The sequence below is a fragment of the Musca domestica genome, unplaced genomic scaffold (genome assembly GCF_030504385.1).
Source record: "Musca domestica strain aabys unplaced genomic scaffold, Musca_domestica.polishedcontigs.V.1.1 12, whole genome shotgun sequence".
Classification (NCBI taxonomy): domain Eukaryota; kingdom Metazoa; phylum Arthropoda; class Insecta; order Diptera; family Muscidae; genus Musca; species Musca domestica.
The window spans coordinates 14351604-14374749 of NW_026712155.1; the positions used below are offsets into that span (position 1 = coordinate 14351604).

Consider the following 23146-nt stretch of genomic DNA (forward strand, 5'->3'; position numbering starts at 1 on the left):
ATCAGTATGTTTCCTTAAATATTGCCTTTTTTCCTCTTCTCACTCATTTTATAGAGATGATGCCAATGGAAAAAATATTCTACATCAAATTTCACTATGGGTCTCCAAACAATAGAAATCGGTAAATATAGCAGCTACCAGCCAAATCATGGCCCTAATGTCTGCAATTACAAAAATGGGAAATTATTACTATTATTTTTTTTAATATTCCTTCAATTTTGTCATTTTCCCCTCTTCCCTCTCATTTTAAAGACATGATGTCAATGGAAAAAAAAATACTCTTCATTGAATTTTACTATAGGTCTTCAAACATTTGAAATCTGCATATATAACATATACCATTGAAATTTCACTCCCAATGTGAGGGGGGTTCATTTCGTATAATATTTGATGTTTTTTTCTTCCTTCGTTTCTCAAAAACTGACATTTTCTCCCCTTGGATTTCATGTTTGCTGTATGGTGTTGAGGGCAAAAATATTTCTCATCTCATTCCACTAAGAGTCTTCTTTCAACAGAAATCTGTACATACCATATTTACCTGTGAAATATCCATATATATTCACTGATTCGGATTTATAAAAAAAATCTGTTTAATCTTTAAAATGATCTTCGCATAATTTTCATTCCCCTGCCTTTTGGATTGAACATAATTTTCCCTTTCCTTAACTACCCAGATTATTAACTTCCATCCAAAAAACTGGTCCCCTGTCTTTCCCCTCATTAATTACCCGTTTTACCGATAACTTCAATATCTTTTAATTATCGTATTTAGACTGAGTTCATGTCCACATACACACAACAATACATATATGTGTATTAAAATTTGTCCTCACATCAGAGTTTTCCCTAAGACGACTCAGAATAGTAAAAAAACAACAACAATAACATTGAGAGAAAATGTAAACAAATTTTAAGCAAAATTTTATTTCTGATAAAAACTAAGATTAGCAGCAGCAGAGGCAGCGGCGCCCAATAAAGGTTCTGCCCTCGAAGGCGAACCAGAAATTATAAAATGACATGGATTCTTGAGGGGAAAACATTTTGAAATAACAAAACGTGATTGAAGTGTCAAGACGGTCAATTTATCAAAAAAAATTATAGAAAATAACGAATAAAATCTTGGGTCCCCAAGGAAAGGAAGCAAAGTGACACTAAAATCCCAGGGATACCCAACCAAAGAAAACCCAAGAATCGAATAGCCTAATATGTGCAAAGAATTAATTAAGTTAAAATTAATATAAAATTAAAATAAAATAAAATTAAGTGTATCGAAAATTAAGCAAAAAACAAAAAAAAATCTCAAAAATGAATGCCAGCATCATAACCTCAACAATGGCATCGGCAGTGGTGTCAAATGGCAGCGGTGTCATCAGTGATATAAGCCAATTTGTATTCAACTCCGTGGACTATAGCGTTTTCGTATTTATGCTCTGCATATCGGCCGGTATTGGTGTCTATTTTGGGTTCTTCGCCAAGGGCGAGGATACCACCGAAGAATATCTGCATGGCGGCAAACAAATGAAAACCCTACCAATTGCCATATCATTGGTGGCCAGCCAGCTGTCGGGCATTTCGATAATGACCATACCCGCGGAAATGTATAGTTATGGTATAAATTGGTTTTTCAATGTCGTATCGATGGTCATTATTATACCGATTCTGCTATGGGTTGTCATTCCGGTGTTCTACAATAATAATATTTCCAATTGTTATGAGGTGTGTTTGAAAAAAAAAAAAAAACAAAAATTTTGAAAAGTGTAATTAAAAATAAACTCCATTTTTCGGAATAATTTTTTGCAGTATCTGGAAGTACGTTTCAATCGCAAGACACGTGAACTACAAACCATAGCCTTTATGGTAACCCTGTTCCTAATGTTGCCAGTTTTTATTTTTATACCCGCTTTGGCATTTTCTCAAGGTAAGTTTTCTGCTATAAATGTTGAAAATAGCGCAAATTGTTTCGAGACAATATGCAATGGAATTTTGTGAGGATTATTTGTTCCTTTGACATAAATTTTCCAAAATAATGTTCTGGCGGAGAATTTAGGAAAAACTGAAATTTTGCCAAAATTTGCCCAAAAAAACTTGACATTAAATATTTTCAAATTGTTAGCCATATTTCAGTGGCATATATTCTATGGGTAGATTTCTCTTCTTCAGCGACTTTTAGTGAAATTTTATGGAGATTATTTTCTCCATTGACACCAAACCTCTAACATTAAATATTGTGTGGTAATTTGACCAAAAATGAAATTGATACCAAATTAAACCCATGGAATATTTTCTCAAAATTCACTGCGATAAATCATTAACATATTCCAAAGCTATACATTTCTTTTCATTGGTGACTCATAGTGAAATACGATAAGGAATAATTTTTCCTTTAACACCAATTTTCTAAAATAATATTTTGTGGGAGAATTTGACCAAAACTGGAAAAAGGACAAAATTCGCCCAAAAACATTTCTACAACAAACTACATTAAACACATCAAAGTTGTTAACGTAATTACTGCGTAATATGTTATTATATACGATTGCATTACTTCAGCGACTTATAGTGAAATTTTATGAAGATTATTTTCTCCATTGACACCAACCCTCTAGCATTAAATATTGTGGGGGAATTTGTCCAAAAATGAAATTGATGCCAAATTAAACCCATAGAATATTTTCCCAAAACTCCGTGCGATATATCATTGATTTCTTACAAAGCTACACATTTCCTTTCTTTGGTGACTCATAGTGGAATATGATAAGGAATATTTTTTCCTTTGGCATCAACTTTCTAAAATAATTTTTTGTGGGAGAATTTGACCAAAACTGGAAAAAGGACAAAATTCGACCAAAAACATTTATACTACAAAGTACATAAAATATATCAAAGTTGATACCGTTATTACTGCGTTATATATTGTTATATACGATTGCATTTCTTCAGCGACTTATAGTGAAATTTTATGAAGATTATTTTCTCCATTGACACCAAACTTCTAACATTAAGTATTGTGTGGGAATTTGACCCAAAATGAAAATGATACCAAATTAAACCCATAGAATATTTTCCCAAGATTCCGTGCGATATATTATTGATATCTTTCAAAGCTATACATTTCTTTTCATTGGAGACTCATAGTGAAATATGATAAGGAAATTTTTTTTCTTTGCCACCAATTTTCTAAAATAATGTTTTGTGGGAGAATTTGACCAAAACTGGAAAAAGGACAAAATTCGACCAAAAACATTTATACAACAAACTACATTAAACACATTAAAGTTTTTACCGTTATTACAGTGTTATATATTATTATAAACGATTGCATTTGTTCAGCGACTTATAGTGAAATTTTATGGAGATTATTTCCTCCATTGACACCAACCCTCTAACATAAAGTATTGTGGGGAAATTTGACCAAAAATGCAATCGATACCAAATTAAGCCCATGTAATATTTTCCCAAAATTCCGTGCGATATATCATTGATTTCTTACAAAGCTATACATTCCCTTTCTTTGGAGACTCATAGTGAAATATGATACGGAATATTTTTTCCTTTGGCATCAACTTTCTAAAATAATTTTTTGTGTGAGAATTTGACCAAAAATGGAAAAAGTGCAAAAAATCGCCCAAAAACTTTTATACAAACAACTACATAAAATACATCAAATTTTATACCGAAATTATAGCGTTGTAAATTATATTTTGTGATTTCATTTGTTTAGCGACTTATAGTGAAATTTTATGGAGATTATTTTCTCCATTGACACCAACCCTCTAACATTAAGTATTGTGTGGCAATTCGACCAAAAATGCAATCGATATCAAATTAAACTCATAGAATATTTTCCCAAAACTCCGTGCGATATATCATTGATATCTTTCAGAGCTATACATTCCCTTTCTTAGGTGACTCATAGTGAAATTTGATAAGGAATATTTTTTCCTTTAACACCAATTTTCTAAAATAACGTTTTGTGGGAGAATTTGACCGAAACTGAAAAAATGACGAATTCGCCCAAAAACATTTACACAACAAACTGCATTAAACATATCAAAGTTGTTACCGTTATTACTGCGTTATATATTGTTATATACGATTGCATTTCTTCAGCGACTTATAGTGAAATTTTATGGAGATTATTTTCTCCATTTACACCAAACCTCTATCATAAAGTATTGTGGGGGAATTTGACCCAAAATGGAAATGATACCAAATTAAACCCATTAAATATTTTCCCACAATTCCATGCAATATATCGCTAATATCTTTCATAGCTATACATTTTCTTCCTTTAGTGACTCATAGTGAAATATGATAAGGAATATTTTTTCTTTAACACCAATTTTCTAAAATAACGTTCTGTGGGAGAATTTGACCAAACCTGAAAAGAGGACAAAATTCGACCAAAAACTTTTTTACAAACAGCTACATAAAATATATCAAATTTTATACCGTTATTATAGCGTTGTAAATTATATTTTGTGATTTCTGCTGTTCAGCGACTTATAGTGAAATTTTGTGGAGATTATTTTCTTCATTGACACCAACCCTCTAACATTAAGTATTCTTCGGTATTTTGTCCAAAAATCCAAATGATACCAAATTAAACCCATGGAATACAGAGTGAGATAAAAAAAACTGCAACAAAGTCAAACGCCATAATTTTTACATTTTTTCTAAAATTTTATTGAATGAAAGCAAAAAATGTCGGAAATAGCATCAAATTTTAGAATAAGTTTAGGTTTGTTCGAATTGGTCACCTTTGGCACGAATTATGGCCTTCAAATGACCAATGAAACCGTCAAATGCTGATCGAAAGTTGCTCTGGCCGTTCTCGGCGAAGCACTTGCTTGAGGTGATCGACACTTTGGTATTTTTAAGTGCCAACCTTGCTTTCCAAAATACTTCCGACACAATAGTCCAACGGATTGGTATCCGGAGATTTTGGTGGCCATTATGCACTGGAAATGAAGCGAGGAACATCAGTTTGTAAGCATTCTTGGGTAACGCGTGCTGAGTCCTGTTGGGATGTCCAAGTTCTGCGGGCAAAATTTTTGCTTGCCCAAGGCTTAAATACACCCTCCAGAATATTTTCTCACCCTGTATATGTTGGGCTTTAAGAAAATATTTACCCCATTCTTAGAACTAATTATCCAACATTTGTTTCGATCTATTTGCAGTGACTGGAATCAATATCCATCTGATCAATGGTGTCGTCTGTGCCATCTGTGTTTTCTATACCATGTTTGTAAGTACATAAGCCAAGGGCGTCAGATACTTATTCGAAAAAATAAATATTTTCTTTTAATGAATTTCTTTGTATCTCCCTTTCAGGGTGGCATTAAGGCCGTGGTCTGGACCGATGTGGTGCAAGCGGCTATTATGGTCATGTCGGTGACATTGGTGGGAGTATTGGGCGCCATTAAGGTGGGAGGTGTGACTGAAGTCTTTCGCATTGCCGGCGAGGGTCAACGTTTAAATGTCAAGTAAGTATTGCCTTAGGCCCGGTTACACATTGTGTTAGAGTCATATGTAAAGTGGTTATTCCATGTTTTTCATTTTTATAGCATACTTTAAGGAGCCCTATACAATTTTTTAACTTTACAAGTAAAAAAGCTGTAAGTTCGGCCGGGCCGATCATTTGGACAATTTTGACAATTTTCAAAAAAATAAAATCCGTTAAAAATTCTATCAAAATCTTAAAAATACCGAATGTAGTCGTTATATTAGGGTCTATATGACGACGTGGACCTGCACAGACAATTCTCTGTCATAGGCTGTAGTACCCATTACGAACTTCAAATACCACATTTGAAACATTTCCGGGGAATAATGTAGCTAAAATCATTAAAATTCCGAATATAGGGAGGTACCGTTGTATGGGGGCTATACTAAGACTTGGACCTGCACAGACAATTTTCTGTCATAGGCTGTAGTAGCCATTACGAACTTCAAATACCAAATTTGAAACAATTCCAATGAATAATGTCGCTAAAATCATCAAAATACCGAAAAAAGGGAGGTACCCTTATATGGGAGCTATACCAAAACGTGGACCTACATCACCCATTTTCTATACCAAGAGTCCTGCAGCCATAATACACATTTGAGTAAAATTTTATCAACCTACTTCATTTCGTTCAATTTTTTCCATTAGCCTGGAGTTTGATGCCACCACCCGTTCGACATTCTGGAATAACTTCATATCTTCAACAATTATGTGGACCTCCTATGTGGGCCTGAATCAGAGTTGTGTGCAACGTATTGTCTCACTGCCTTCGCTGAAACATGCCAGGCGGTAAGTTCTCCGCCCCCCTTAAATGTACCCCTGATTCAAATCTTTTAATTTTTTTTTCAGATCCCTAATCATCTTTGGCTTCGGCTTCGTAATGATCATGTTCTTCAATTGTTTCACCGGCATTGTAATGTATGCGCGCTACCATGACTGTGATCCCCTGGAGGCCGGCTTTGTCAGCAAGGCCGATAAATTGATGCCCTTCTTTGTCCAAGATGTTGTGGGCCATCTGAAGGGTATGCCGGGTGTGTTCATTTCCTGTGTCTTCAGTGCAGCCTTGAGTACCATGTCGGCGGGTATGAATTCGCTGGCGGGCATTGTCTATTTCGATTATATCAAACCGCATATCAAGCACACGGAACGTCGTGCCAACTTGACAATGAAGACACTTGTCCTCTTGACCGGCCTCTATTGCATCTTGGCCGGCACTGTGGTGGAGAAATTCTCTTCCATATTGCAGATTGTCTATTCCATTGGTGGCGTGACCTTTGGTTCGGTCTTTGGGGTATTTTTGTTGGGTATGCTGGTACCCAAGGCTCATGGACGTGCGGCATTTTGGGCGGCCATTTCCAGTATGCTGGTAATGGTCTACATTGTTGGGGCATCGCAGGGTCGAAATCATTATGAAACGCTACCCAGCTCGGTGGAGTCATGTCCGGTCCTCAACATGACCAGGTGAGTTGATATTTGAAAATTTTTTTTAAACCTAGGGTGCTATGGATTAGTTGTTCCCACCACTAAGATAAGGTGGATATGGAAGTGTAACCTTGGGATAATGAGGATATGATAAGAAATACCTGAGGTGGGAATACATAAAAGGCTTTTTTTGGCTGCCCTAAGTCACTGGCTGGCTTCTTCGTAGAGGAAAAAAGGAGCTTTGGGATGACTTAGTTCGATTTTGGTCCTACGTTCCTTTGTTCTTTTCCGAAGAAGCCAGCCGATGACTTAAGCCATTCAAAAAAAAGCGTTTTATGTATTCTCACCTTTATCCTAACCCTTATCTTATATTTGAGTGTGAGATTTAGACCTCTATTATCAGTGCACACACACACACATTTAATGCCCATATTTTTTTAAATTCTAATTTCGTTAAATTTCCTTCTTCCCTTCCAGCGCCAGGCTAACATCCCCCTTGGTTGCCATGTCACATCAACAAGACTCCGATAGCCTATCCCCTGCCACCGACAAAGGTTTCCACATACTCGATCTCTCTTTCAATTGGTACTCCACGTTGGGCGCCATCATCGTCTTTGCCGTTGGCATACCGCTCAGCTACATTTTATCACCCGAAAAGGGTGCCAAGTTTGATGTGAAATTATTATCGCCTATCATTCAACCTTTTGCCAACTACGAGTTGGCCCAGACCGAGGAGGTGTTAGAAGTTATCACCGCAAAAACGAAATCATAAATTTTTTCAGAAATAAACAACAGCGACCGACGGAGCAACCAAACAAACCTCAGAACAAAATAAACATAGATAATAATAATAACAACAACAACAATGACTGTTATATAATTCAAGAGTACTGTTATTGTGTCTGTATGTATGTATTAATATTAAGTATGTATGTATGTACTATGTACATTCAATAAATCTTAACTAGAACTAAATGGAACTGGTTTTTATGAGGGCACCTCGGTTTTTTTTTCCACATTTAAAACCCCAATAAAACATAAACAATTTTAATTTGGGGGAAAATTTTTATCAATCCACCAGCGAGTCTGCAGACGAATGTGCTGAGATCAAGGTCTGTCTGAGATGTGTAAAATTTTATCACTGTGATAAGGGGGGATTTCGAAGAGTCAGATTTGATAAAAAAAATGGTATGAGGTGGGTGGCCAAAAATTTTCCAGGACAAGCAGAACTCATTTATTGTGAAGTAAAATTAAAAAAAAAATCTCAAAATCTCCCTTGCCAATTTAAGCTAGACGAATAGCTGCCATAGGCTGTAGTATCCATTACGAACTTTAAATACCAAATTTGAAACAATTCCGGTGAAAAATGTCGCTAAATTCACCAAAATATCGAGTATCGGGAGGTACCGATATATGCTGGCTTTACGAAGAGTTGGAGCTGCAGCGACAATTTTCTGTCTAAGGCTGTACGAACTTCAAATACCAAATTTGAAACAATTCCGGTGAATAATGTCGTTAAAATCATCGAAATACCGAATATCGGGAGGTATCGTTATATGGGAAGACATGAACCTGCACAGCCAATTTTCTGACATAGGCTATAATATCCATTACAAACTTCAAATAGCAAATTTGAAAGTATTCCAGTAAATAATGTCGCTTAAATCATCAAAATACTGAATAATCGGGAGGTACCGTTATTTGAAGTCTATACGAAGACTTGGACCTGCAGCGACAATTTTCTGTCTAAGGCTGTAAGAACTTCAAATACCAAATTTGAAACAATTCCGGTGAATAATGTAGCTAAAATTATCAAAATACCGAATATAGGGAGGAACAGTTATATGGGGGCTATACGAAGACGTGGACCTGCAGAGACAATTTTCTGTCGTAGGCTGTGGTATCCATTACGAACTTCAAATACCAAATTTCCCGTGAAAAATGTCGCTTAAATCCTCAAAATCGGGAGATGCCGTTATATGGGGGCTATAGGAAGACCTGGACCTGCAGAGACAATTTTCTGTCATAGGCTGTAGTATCCATTTCAAACTCAAAATACCAAATTTGAAACAATTCCGATGAATAATGTCGCTAAAATCATCAAAATACCGAATATTGGGAGGTACCATTATATGAGGGCTATACGAAGACGTGAATCTACACGAAAGTTCTGCGGACATAATACACATTTGAGTAAAATTTTATCAACCTATTTCATTTCGTTCGGAAGCTATAGTGATGGATGCACATCGCAAAATCGACATACTTTGTGGGTCCTAAAAATTTTGTCGATTTTGCGATGTGAAAATTTTGACATACTTTGTGGGTTCTAAAATGTATATTTCGAGGTGCTACAAACGGAATGACAAACTTAATATACCCTCCATACTATGGTGGAGGGTATAAAAAATAAATTGAAAGCTGCTGACTATAACTGAACTCGTTCCGTGGTTCTATTCAGTGAATCATAGAACTCTTCACAATAAAATATGAAAATTGTCAAATATGCCATTCGTCATACGTATATATTTTAGTTACGAAAATAGTTTATTGGAGAGTGTTGCCATATTCGATTTAGCAAATGAGACTAAATGCACGTTAAAGGTGAGACTACATAAAAGCTGTTTTGACTGGCTTAAGTCATTGGCATGGTAGAATCAAGGAGGTAGTGTCATGCAATCATATGTTTACATTTTTTTTTTCAAAAATTATTCGTTTGACAGCATCTCATTGTCAAAATTTGTATTTATCCATTGTACATACACAAATCAGAGATGGGAACCCAGTTTTATGTAGTGAAATGTGACAAGGTAAATTACAGAAAATTCAGAGATGGGTATACTTATTTGAAATGACTTTACCTTTACCATGGTCATTCGCATGGCCTAATAATAAGGTATTCCTTTGAGTGAATTAATCTAAAAACAGCTGTTAAAATTTATAGTCTTGGCAGAAGAATTTTGTGGCAAATATGTTTGTTGTCAAATGCTTGGCAACTGAATTAGAAAAAATTTACTTATATTTAAAAAGACATTTTAAAATTTTTGACATATCAATGTTGATGCATCTACCTGTATTCTTCATTTATTACCGAAATTAACGATTTTTGTAGGTTACTCGAATCGCGCACTATTTTTATTGTATTCCTACATTTATTTTTTTTTTATTTGATTTACAATAACCCTTAATTCAGCTTAGCAGAAATGCAATTTCCTCTTGCATATTTAAAGTAACAATTCCTGCACTTTCATCCATTTGCAATATGATTTCAAAAGTGTGACTAATTATAACATTAAGTATACCGAACTGATTAAAAATCACTGATCGGTCTTGACTTTGAGTGACAAGCCAGTCCATTGTTATTTTTTTCTATAAATAGTCTCACATATATGCTCCATCTTACTTACTCTTATTCTTCTTCTTCTTTACTTTGCTATCAATCATATGAACTCAACTGATATTCGTACACACACACACAACAGCATATGTGATAACATTTACCACTATCTCTTTTCTAGTGGAAAATCCGCAACGATAACCGAGTAAATTTCTAGCGTACGGTTCTTTATGGGCTATGAACTCATTGTCGGGTTGTACATTTTTATGGCTATTATTTATATATATACAAATGTACATATGTAAATTATTCGTGTCCTATTTGCAAACGGATTAGAAAGTTTGTGAACTGCCAGCACCTTGGCACTTGGCATTGAGATAAATTCAACAAATTCACAACACAATATTGCAATTCATGTCCATAAATTCGAATCCAACAACAATTATTAAAAACGATATATATGAGCAAAAAAATAAGATAACAAATAAGTCGACCCAGTTTTGCCTTATGTCATTTATGTATATGTAAGCAAACTAGTTCCGTTGTTCTGTTCAGTGAACCGCCCATAAACTGTAGTTGTAAATATGAATTATTTTCTCTAAATTTATATAGATAAATTATTATGATTTCTAATAATCAATTAGGTAAAGTCATGCTATCATATATTTACATTTTTTTTCAAAATTATTCATTTGACAACGTCTTATTATCAAAATATTCTATATTTATAAATCCATTGTATATACACAAATCAGAGATGGAAACCTTTTTTTCAATTTAGTGAAATTTGACAAGGTAAATTACAGAAAATGCAGAGATGGTTAATATTATTTGAAATGACTTTACCTTCTTAATTTAACCATGTAAAGGTAAGAATACTTAAAACGCCTTCTATGAATCTGCCCCTTAAGGTAAGAATCCATAGAAGAATGTTTTTTTTGCCTTAAGTCACATTCTTTTTCGTAAAAAATAAAGGAATGTGGGGTGAAATTGAAAATATCTTCTTTTATGAAGAAGCCAGCCGATGTCTTCAGCCAATTAAAAATTTTTTACGTATCTTCACCTTAAGGTCTGAACACGACAAAATTAACATATGATATACAATTTTTTTTATAATATTTTATTGATAACATCCAACTTTCAAAAATAAAATGGAAATTTCCTACTTTGAAATGTCCCCACAACTTGTGTTCTGTGGCAAAATAGCAAGAATATAAAAATTGGGTCTAAATTTGCCTCCTGTGGGATCTTATTAAAGAAGTCTTGTCCCATATTAAAGGACCATGTAAAATTGAACTAGTTCCGTAGTTATGTTCAGTGAACTACACAACTGTGAACACTACAGCAAAAAAAGAAAGCATAGAGGGAGAAAGAGAGAGTAAAAGCGAGTGAATCTAAAATGGGTTCTTAAAGAACTTTAAAAAAATATCGAAATAATCTTCGTTTCCCAAGGTTCCTAATGCCCGTAAAAAATCTATGAAAAATCTGTCTGTCTGTCCGTCTGTGTAAATCACTCTAGCTTCCGAACGAAATCAAGTAGATTAATAACATTGTACTTAAATGTATATTATGTCTGCAGGACTTTTGGTATTGAAAATGGGCCATGTAGGTCCACGTTTTGGTATAGCCCCCATACCACGGCACCTCTTGCTTATCGGCATTTTGTTGATTTTAGCGACATTTTTGATCGGAATTGTTTCAAATTTGGTATAAGAAGTTCGTAATGGCTACTACACCCTATAACAGGAGATTGTCTGTGCAGGTCCACGTCTTCGTATGGCCCCCTTACAACGGAACCTCCCGACATTCGGTAGTTTGATGATTTTAGCGACATTATTCATTGGAATGGTTTCAAATTTGGTAATTGAAATTCGTAATGAATACTACGGTCTATGACAGAAAATTGTCTGTGCAGGTCCACGCCTTCTTATAGCTCCCATATAAAGGTACCCCCCGAAATTCGGTACTTTGTTGATTTTAGCAACATTATTCATTTGGAATTGTTTCAAATATGATATTCAAAGTTCGTAATGGATACTGCAGCCTAAGTCAGAAAATTGTCTTTGCATTTTCACGTCTTCGTATAACCCCCAAAAACGGTACCTCACGATATTCGGTATTTTGATGATTTTAGCGAATTTATTCACCGGAATTGTTTCAAATTTGGTATTTGAAGTTCGTAATGGATACTGCAGTCTAAGACAGAAAATTGTCTGTGCAGGTCCACGTCTTCGTATAGCCCCCATATCACGGTACCTCCCGATTTTAGGTATTTTGATTCTTTTAGCGACATTATTCATCGGAATTGTTTCAAATTTGGTATATGAAGTTCGTAATGGATACTACAGCCTAAGGCAGAAAATTGTCTGTGCAGGTCCACGTCTTCGTATATCCCCCCTATATAACGATACCGCCCGATTTTCGGTATTTTGATGATTTTAGCAACATTATTCACCGGAATTGTTTCAAATTTGATATCTGAAGTTATTATTGTATTATAATAGATACTGCAGCCTAAGGTAGAACTTTGGCTCTGCAGGTCAAAAGTTTTTTTTTTAAACCCCACATTTTCAAGTTTCATAAAGCCTTAAGGTATTTCCCACTTGTCATGGGATCCGTAGTGGTTCAAATATTCCTTGAAAATTAAAAGTTCTTGTCGTCCTGGGAGCCTTTAAAAATTCCATGAATTCTTGGGCTCCTGAAGTCCTTACCTTAATGTATCCAAGTTTTCTTAAAAATTCTATATAATGTGTTTTAGGTACCTTAAAAAATATTTCTTGGGAATCATAGGCTCTTTAGATATTCCTTAAATAAAAGGTCCATAGGATCCATAATGGCTGGCTTAAGTCATCGACTGGCTTCTTCGTAGATGAGCAAAGGAGATTTAGGTTGACTTAGTTCGACTTTGGTCCTATGCTCCTTTGTTCATTTCCGAAGAATGCAGCCGATGACTTAAGCCAGTCAGATAAGCGCTTTATGTATTCCCACCTTAAGTCAACTTTTACCATCCACCTTAAAGGTCGTTAAAAATTTAAGGCTTCTTGAGGTACATAAGTCATATAAAATTCCCAAAGAATCCATGTATCCTATGATCTATGAGGGCTTAAAAAATACCGCTTCTTGAGGCCCATAAGGCTTTTAAAGGTTGCTTTGAAAATCCAGTTCTCTTGGTGTCCATAAGGTCCTTCAAATGTTTTCACTAAAAACTCACTTTCCTTATTGCCCAGAAGATTCCGTAACTCAAGCAAAACGAAACCAGTTTTCTTAGAATACATAAAACTCTGAGTAAAGTAGACGCTCCATAAAGCTGTCACAATGCTAGAGGAAAAGATAAGCGGTGGTGTAAATTTTTCTTGAAAATATAGACAATCGTAAAAGAAAGAAGAGGGAAATAACAAAACTCCATAAAATCGCGAAATCGCTGGCATGACGCCAGCAATGATACAGCTTCACAAATGTACCACCCTCCTACAATTTATTTGCTACTGAATAAACCTCACACACACCGACATATATATAAACATATGGACTTAATATTTCGATAAGCCTGAGATTGAGTAGAGACGGTAGACCGGGTGAGATTATCTTTTCCCGTAAGAGATTCTGAAAAGATTTTCATCTGTGAATGGAATGACAGACATTTGATTGTAGAACTTTGTAACCACCACAACCTAACGCGGTACGCAAGAAATGTGAACTGTGATGTGAACTTCGAATATCGTCCAAATATATGTAATTCAATATCATTAAGAATATAACTCAAGAGAGTGGAAAAAGAGAAGTCAAAAGTTTTATAGATTTTTAAACTCTGAAACCAAGTGGTATTTGACGAGATCCACCTACACCATGACCTTGCTGGAAAACACGGCAGCAGAGGCTGCAAAAAGTTTCACCTTTGGCGTTACGGATTACATTGTTTTCGTACTGATGCTACTGACTTCGGCTGGCATTGGCGTCTATTTCGGTTTCTTTTCGAAATCGAAAAACACCACCGATGAATATCTGATGGGCAGCAAACAAATGAAGACCATACCCATTGCCATATCGCTGGTGGCAAGGTAAGCGCAAAAAGAATTTAGAGGGGACTAATGAATAAAACATGTTAAAAAAGCTGTAAGTTCGGCCGGGCTGAACTTTGAATACCCTCCACCATTTGGAATGAATTTGGCAATTCTCAAAAATAATAAAATCCGTTAAAAAATCTGTTAAAATTAAAAAAATACCGAATGTAGCTATGCGAAACTTAAAAAAATCGGTGAATAATGTCGATAAAATCAAAATACCGAATATCGGGAGTTACCGTTAAATGGGGGGATATACGAAGACCTGGACCTGCATAGACAATTTTCTGTCCTAGGCTGTAGTATCCATTACGAACTTCAAATATCAAATTTGAGACAATTTCGGTGAATAAATTCGCTAAAATCATCAAAATACCGAATATCGGGAGGTAGCCTTTTATGGGGGCTATACGAAGACGTGGACCTGCTCAGACAATTTTCTGTCATAGGTTGTAGTGTCCATTAGGAACTTCAAATATCAAATTTGAAAGAATTCTGTTGAAAAATGTCGCTAAAATCATCAAAATACCGAATATCGGGAGGTACCGTTATATGGGGGCTATACCAAAACGTGGACCTACATGGCACATTTTCAATACCAAAACTCCTGCAGACATAACATACATTTGAGCAAAATTTTATCAATCTACTTCAATTCGTTCGGAAGCTAGAGTGATTTCCACAGACGGATAGACGAACGGGCATCGCTAAATCGACACAGAATTTTATGCTGATCAAGAATATATATATATACTTTGTGGGGTCTAAAATGTGTATTTCGAGGTGTTACAAACGGAATGACAAATTTTATTTACCCTCCATACTATGGTCGAGGGTATAAAAAAGGGATGAATATTGAAAATTCAAGGGGGCCCACATCCGCAAATACAAAAAATAAATTCTATAGCCGAAATATTGGTCTTCCAATGAGGATTTTTTTCTGATCTTAGACTTCTCGTGAAATCGTATCTGGAATATTTTTTCCATTAAAAGTAAGGTGCAAGTGCAGAAAAATCTTGAAGTCATGGCTAGGCATATTAATGTCAAATTATAATAAAAAGGTATAAAAAGGGATGAATATTGAAAATTCAAGGGGGCTCACATCCGTAAATGCAAAAACTGAATTCTATAGCCAAAATATTGGTCTTCTGACAAAGATTTTTTTCCGACCGAAGACTTCTGGTGAAATCATATCTGGAATATTTTTTCCATTAAAGGTAAGGTGGAAGTACATAAAAAGCTTGAAGTCATGGCTAGGCATATTAATGTCAATTTATAATGGAAAACGACGGCAGGATTTTAGTGCGGCTCTGACATCCCTTTATGATATGTCACACAATATGCCATGCGAGGGCTTCAAGCTGTTTATGTACGCTCACCTTTAAGCGTCTAAAATTATTTTTGGCCACAATTCCAAAAAAAAAAGCCCAAAAACTTTGTATTCATATATCCAAATTGGTACTGATGTTTGAGTGATATATTTTATAGCTACAGCTTTCTTTTGTTCGTTGACCCCTAGTGAAATTTTATGCGCAATATTTTTTTCATTGAGACTAGTTTCCTAAAATGTATAATTATGGGACTTTTGGACGTATTTAAAAAAAATCCCCAAAATAACCAAAAAATGTCCCTCCTTTTTATATTACCATATTTGAAGCGAATATTTAATGGATATATGTTATACCTACACGTTTCCAGTGTTCAGAGAGTCATAGGGAAATTGGATGGATAGTATTTCTTTCATTAAGACCAATCTCGAAAAATTTGGAATTATCGAACTTTTGGCCACATTTCCAAAGATACCAAAATAAACCCAAAAAATCATTTGTTTACGCACCCAAAATTACGCAGATGTTTGAACGACATATGGCACAGTTCTACACAGTTCTATTGCTCTACGACTTATAGTGAAATTTAATGGACAATATTTTTCCTATTGGGATCATCTTCCTAAAATGTATAATTATTGGACTTTTTGGCGCATTTTCAAAAATCCCCAAAATAACAACATACATTTGAAGCCGCCGTTTGATTGGAATATGTTGGATATACCAAGTTCTACTGCTGGATGACTTATAGTAAAATTTGAAGAAGAATATTTTTGTCTTTTACACCATTTCCATTAAATGAATTTTTAATGGACTTTTGTGCACATTTTTAAACCGACCAAAAAATAAACCCAAAAAAAATCTTTTGTTTATCTACACAAATTGGCATTGACGTTTGAAGGATATGTGTCAAACCTACAGATTTCGATTGTTCTGTGACTTAAAGTCAAATTTAATGGACAATATTTCCTTCATTGAGAATAAGCTTCTAAAATGTATATTAATTGGACTTTTGGGCAAATTCAGCAAAATCCCCAAAGTAACCTAAAAAATATTCCTCTTTTTCGCAGACATCCATTAGAAGCCTATATTTCATTGGATTATGTTGGTTATATCTGGTTCTATTGTTCCATGACTTTCATTAAAATTTGATTAAGAATACTTTCGGCCTTTACACCATTTCCATAAAATGAATTTTTAATGGACTTTTGGGCACATTTTCGAACAGACCAAAAAATAAGCCCAAAACAACTATTTTGTTTATACCTCAATTTACATTGATGTTTGAGCGGCATATGTGATACAGGGTGAGATAAAAAAAACTGAGTACAAAGTCAGACACCATAATTTTTAATTTTTTTTAAATATTTAATAAAAAAACAAAAACTGTCGGAAATAGCATCAAATTTTGGAATAAGTTTAGATTTGTTCGAATTTGGTCACCTTTGGCACGAATTATGGCCTTCAAACGGCCAATGAAACCACACACACACTGCCCGAATGTTGCTCTCGAATGTTTAAAAGCTGTCTGACAAGTGACTTAAAAAACAAACACAAAAACACTTCAAATTTGCACAGCAAATAGGGTGCACAAGGTACGAAAAAAAAACATATTAGCTTTGTCATACTCGCAAATGATTTATTCTAAATTATTCCTTTTTGGAGGGAATGGTCTTTCGAGAAAAAATACTTTCTGAAAAAAAACTCCAAAAAAATCTTTTTTTTTTTAAATTTGGTGATTTTTTTAATTTTGACAAGAAAAAAAAACAAAAGCACTTCATATTTGCACAACAAATAGGGTACCCAAGTTTCGATAAAGGCCCATTAGCGTTGCCATATACACAAATGGTTTCTCCTGAGTTATTCATGTATAGGGGAAATGATCTCTCTAGAAATAGGGTACCCAAGGTTCAATTAAGACCCATTAGCGTTGCCATATTCACAAATGGTTTCTCCTTAGTTATTCATGAATGGGGGAAATGATCTCTCTAGAAATAGGGTACCCAAGGTTCGATAAAGACCCATTAGCGTTGCCATATTCACAAATGGTTTCTCCTGAGTTATTCATGATAGAGGGCATGGTAGAAGAATACAGGTAGAAGAATAAGAAATAACACAGACAAATTATTGAAATTTGTAAAAATTTGCGATTTGTGTCGTATAAGAAAACATATAAAGATATACTTATTTTTGACAAAACACTTTAAAATTTTTGACATATGAATGTTTTAAGCGTTGTTGAATCTACCTATATTCTTCTACCATGATAGAGGGAATGATATCTCTAGAAATAGGGTACCCAAGTTTCGATAAAGACCCATTAGCGTTGCCATATTTGCAAATGGTTTCTATTATTAGTTATTCATGAATCAGTTATTTCTCTCTAGAAATAGGGTACCCAAGGTTCGATAAAGACCCATTAGCGTTGCCAAATTTGCAAATGGTTTTTTCCTCAATTATTCATGATGGGGGGAATGATATCTCTAGAAAAATGATTTCCGTGGGAATGGAGGTTTGTGCCGCACATCCGGTGCAGTATTTTCCATGGATCTGCTAAATAATGCTTAATTCCCTTCTCTTTTTGTTTAGTCAACTTTCCGGCATTGCCATTATGTCGGTGCCCGCCGAGAATTATACCTTTGGTTTCTCCTATTTCTTTATGGTTGTGGCCATGATTTTGGTGGTACCGATTTTGAATTATATTATAATACCGGTATTCTACAAAAACAATATTTCCAATTGCTACGAGGTATGTAAACCCTTAAACTGAATACAAATCCTTTTTCCATAGCCCTTTTCCCTTTGCAGTATCTCCAAATGCGTTTCGATAAGCGTACCCGCAAATTGATTACAGCCTCCTTTGTCTTCAATGCCTTCCTCATGCTGCCGGTCTATATTTTTGTGCCCGCCTTGGCCTTTTCCCAAGGTAAAATGGAAATAAATTTTAAATTCAAAAAAATTAAATATTTTTTTAGCAAAAATTTGGATTAAAATTCATTTTCATTTACAGTGACGGGCATAAATATTCATCTGATCAATGCAATTGTGTGTTCGATTTGTATTTTCTACACCATGTTGGTGAGTATTTTTTTGAAAATTCAAGAATTTAAATTTTAAACCAAAATAAAATTGGTTCCTGAAATTCAATTCAAAATCAATATTTTTCTACACCGCAATTTTTTTCTTTTAAGGGTGGCATCAAAGCTGTTGTCTGGACTGATGTGGTCCAAGCTGGTATTATGGTAACCTCTGTGGTTTTGGTGGGCATATTGGGTACCATCAAAGTGGGTGGCCTTGGCAAGGTATTCGAATTGGCCGAAGAAGGTGGACGTCTGGATTTCTAGTAAGTAGACAAAAAAAAAACAGATTCGAATTGAAAATAATTTCGGAAAATTCTTACCTCTCAGTTATGGCTTGGATCCGCGTGTACGAAACTCGGTTATTTCCCTCTTCACCGGTGGCATACTCCTGTGGACAGGGCACATTGGCTTAAACCAAAGCTGTGTCCAGCGCATCGTTTCATTACCAAGCATGGAAAATGCCAGAAGGTAATTTGGGAATTTAGATTTTTTCAACATTGAAATTTAATCGATTTTTCCTTGGTATTTAGAGCTCTAATCCTGACCGGCATTGGTGTGCTGATTATAATGGGCTTTAACTCCTTCAGTGGCATTGTCATGTTTGCCCGCTATGCTGGTTGTGATCCAATCAAGGCCGGCGTAAGTATTTTGTTATTTTCCTAAATAAACCCCACTTTGATTTCTAAACTCTCCCCCCCCCCCCCATTCAGATCGTTCAAAAACCCGACAAAATGATGCCGTTCTTTGTTCAGGATATCATGGGCCATTTGAAGGGTATGCCTGGCGTTTTCATATCCTGTGTTTTTAGTGCTGCCCTCAGCACCATGTCGGCCAATTTAAATTCCCTTGCGGGAGTGGTATATTTCGATTATATCAAACCTTTTATTCGTCACACCGATGAACGGGCAAATACCATTATGAAAATTTTTGTAGTGGCCATGGGTTCCTATTGCATCTTGGGTGGATTGGTAGTGCAAAAATTCAACTCGATTTTACAGACAATTGTGACAATAACCAGTCTGAGTTATGGTGCTGTGATTGGGGTCTTCTTGGTGGGCATGTTTGTGCCGAGGGTTAATGGAAAGGTAGGTTAGCATGTGGTAACAATGTGAATAGTATAATTTTAGTACGTCGGATGAAGTATATAACTGGTTAATGCTTTCTGGATAATGTGGATAACATGGATAAGATATTTATGTGTTTCCGATAACGTGAATAATATGTGTATGTCCTTGGCATAACATTTAAATAACCCGGATAACGCGGATAACAGTTTTATGTCCTTCGGATAACATGGATAACATATTTATGGCCTTCGGATAACGTGGATAAGATATTCATATGCCTTGGGTAACGTAAATAACATATTTATTGCCTTCGGATAACGTGGATAACATATTTATGGCCTTCGGATAACATGGATAACAAATTTATGTTCTTCGGATAACGTATTTATGTCCTTCGGATAACGTGGAAAACATATTTATGGCCTTCGGATAACGTGGATACCATATTAAGGCCTTCGGATAACGCGGATAACGTATTTATGAACTTCGGATAACGTCGATAACATTTTTATATACTTCGGATAACATGGATAACATATTTATGCCCTGCGGATGACGTGGATAACAAATTTATGTTCTTCGGATATCGTGGATAACCTATTTATGCCCTTCTGATAACGTGGATAACGTATTTATGAACTTCGGATAACGTGGATACCATATTATGGCGTTCGGATAACGCGGATGACGTATTTATGAAATTCGAATAACGTCGATAACATTTTTATATACTTCGGATAACATGGATAACATATTTATGCCCTGCGGATAACGTGGATAACAAATTTATGTTCTTCGGATAACGTGGATAACATATTTATGCCCTTCGGATAACGTGGATAACATATTTATGGCCTTCGGATAACGTGGATACCATATTATGGCCTTCGGATAACGCGGATAACGTATTTATGAACTTCGGATAACGTCGATAACATTTTTATATACTTCGGATAACATGGATAACATATTTATGCCCTGCGGATAACGTGGATAACAAATTTATGTTCTTCGGATAACGTGGATAACATATTTATGCCCTTCGGATAACGTGGATAACATATTTATGGCCTTCGGATAACGTGGATACCATATTATGGCCTTCGGATAACGCGGATAACGTATTTATGAACTTCGGATAACGTCGATAACATTTTTATATACTTCGGATAACATGGATAACATCTTTATGCCCTGCGGATAACGTGGATAACAAATTTATTTATGTGGATAACGTATTTATGACCTTTGGATAACGTAGATTACATTTTTATGTATTTCGGATAACGTGGATAACATATTTGTGTCCTTTGGATAACGTGGATAACAAATTTATGTTCTTCGGATAACGTGGATAACATATGTTTGCCCTTCGGATAACGTGGATAGCATATTTATATCCTTCGGAAAACGTGGATAACATGTTTATGTCCTTCGGATAAAGTGGATAACATATTTATGTCCTTTGGATAACCTCGATAACTTTTGTATATACTTCGGATAACATGGATAACATATTTATGCCCTGCGGATAACGTGGATAACAAATTTATGTTCTTCGGATAACGTGGATAACGTATTTATGACCTTCGGATAACGTCGATAACATATTTATGGCCTTCGAATAACGTGGATAACGTATTTATGACCTTCGGATAACGTTGATAACATTTTAATGTACTTCGGATAACGTGGATAACGTATTTATAACATTCGGATGACGTGGATACCATATTATGGCCTTCGGATAACGTGGATAACATATTTACGGCCTTCGGATAACGTGGATACCATATTATGGCCTTCGGATAACGTATTTATAACATTCGGATAGCGTCGATAACATATTTATGTTCTTCGGATAACGTGGATAATTTATTTACAACGTGGATAATACTAATATGTTCATCGGATAACAATAATAGCATCATAATGCCATTCGGATGATGTGGATAAAACATTTCTTTCTCTCTCCTTCTCTCTCTCTCTCTCTCTCTCTCTCTTCAGTGTGTCTTCACCGGAATCGGTGTCAGTTTTGCAGTTATGCTATGGATTATCGTAAATGCCCAAATGCGTTTCAAGTCGGGCGCCATGAAATACGAACCTTTGCCGACCACCTTGGATAGATGTGAGGAGTACAACTTCTATGGATTAATTACAAATTTGTAAGTATTATTGGAGAAAAATATTTCAAGTTCCTCTTCACGACTAACACACGATATCGACTCCGCAGGAATGTCACAACCCCAGCGCCACCCCTGGAAACGCCACTGGTCACCACTGCCTTTGGCAGTAATCGTCCATTTTCCATCTACGAAATCTCTTTCTATTGGTACAAATTAATTGGTCTGATACTAATTGCAATCACCTCTATCGCGTTGAGCTATGTGTGGAAACGAGAGGATGATGAGAAATACGATCCGAAATTATATTCTCCAGTTATATGGAGATTTATACCAAAAGCACCCAAGGAAATGGAGAGTTTGCCGTTGAAAACGCCACCTCCCTCGCTGGCGGAAGATGGAGGAAATACCACTACAATTCTCTTGCCCGATGGAGGTGGGGATCCGCCCACTAATGGCAATCTGAAACAATAGTTGTCTTAAGTTATACCTTTTTATATTTTTTAATTTTTAATTTGCATTAATTTTTTATTTTTAGTTAGATTTTATCAATAAACTGTTATATTCGGCTGGGTCGAAACTTATGTGCCACCTTAAGGTGTTTTATTTTATTTTGGTTTTATTTTTTGTTATTTTGGTTCATAACTAGTAACTCTCACAAATGGGTATTCACAAGAATCTCTTTAACTGAAAAAAATCACAACCCCTAAAGTATGCTTCAATTTTTAAGATATTTGTGCCATTGAAAATGTCATTATTGTTTCATGCTGTTTTTTTTTCAAAGCAATAGAGTAGAGAATCACAATTAGAGAGAAACTGTTATAAAATATACTCACTTATTACAACTAGAGAAATTGGTGTGTGAATTTGAGTGCAATACTGAAAAGAAATATTACAAAAATCTACAAATAAAGTATAAATTTTGCTACTTTTGAAGATTTCAAGATTTAATTTTTTTTAAATATTTTCTATACGACCCCTTCTCCAACAGATTTTGTTAAGCAAATATACCAAATCGTCAACATTTGGGTAGAATTTGTAGAAAAAACTTTCGTAACTATTATTCGTTTGTATATTTTTGAGCCAAAACACCAAGAATCGAATTTTATTGAAAACTGTTATACTTGAGAAAAAATGTACAAAAACCTGTAAAATTTGACAATTCTGCATATTTTAACAATTTTATAGCTCATTTACGACATCTTTCATGCAATTGTAC

At 35.2% G+C, this 23146-nt stretch overlaps 2 protein-coding genes across 2 annotated transcripts; both read left to right on the forward strand.

The window, feature by feature from the left end:
- The first annotated feature begins 924 nt into the window (after positions 1–924).
- Positions 925–7889, forward strand: LOC101887763 (sodium-coupled monocarboxylate transporter 2). The gene is made up of 7 exons (XM_005189891.4): positions 925–1716; positions 1801–1918; positions 5181–5248; positions 5335–5486; positions 6158–6298; positions 6359–6970; positions 7409–7889. The coding sequence occupies exons 1-7, from the start codon at positions 1306–1308 to the stop codon at positions 7701–7703; spliced, it is 1797 nt and encodes a 598-aa protein (XP_005189948.2). The 5' UTR covers positions 925–1305; the 3' UTR covers positions 7704–7889.
- Positions 7890–13894: 6005 nt separating this feature from the next.
- On the forward strand, positions 13895–22477 carry LOC101887925 (sodium-coupled monocarboxylate transporter 2). The gene is made up of 10 exons (XM_059118271.1): positions 13895–14326; positions 18247–18406; positions 18466–18583; positions 18668–18735; positions 18849–19000; positions 19065–19205; positions 19268–19376; positions 19448–19822; positions 21812–21969; positions 22038–22477. Exons 1-10 carry the CDS (start codon positions 14115–14117, stop codon positions 22399–22401), a joined length of 1857 nt encoding a protein of 618 aa, XP_058974254.1. The 5' UTR covers positions 13895–14114; the 3' UTR covers positions 22402–22477.
- The last annotated feature ends 669 nt before the right edge of the window (positions 22478–23146 follow it).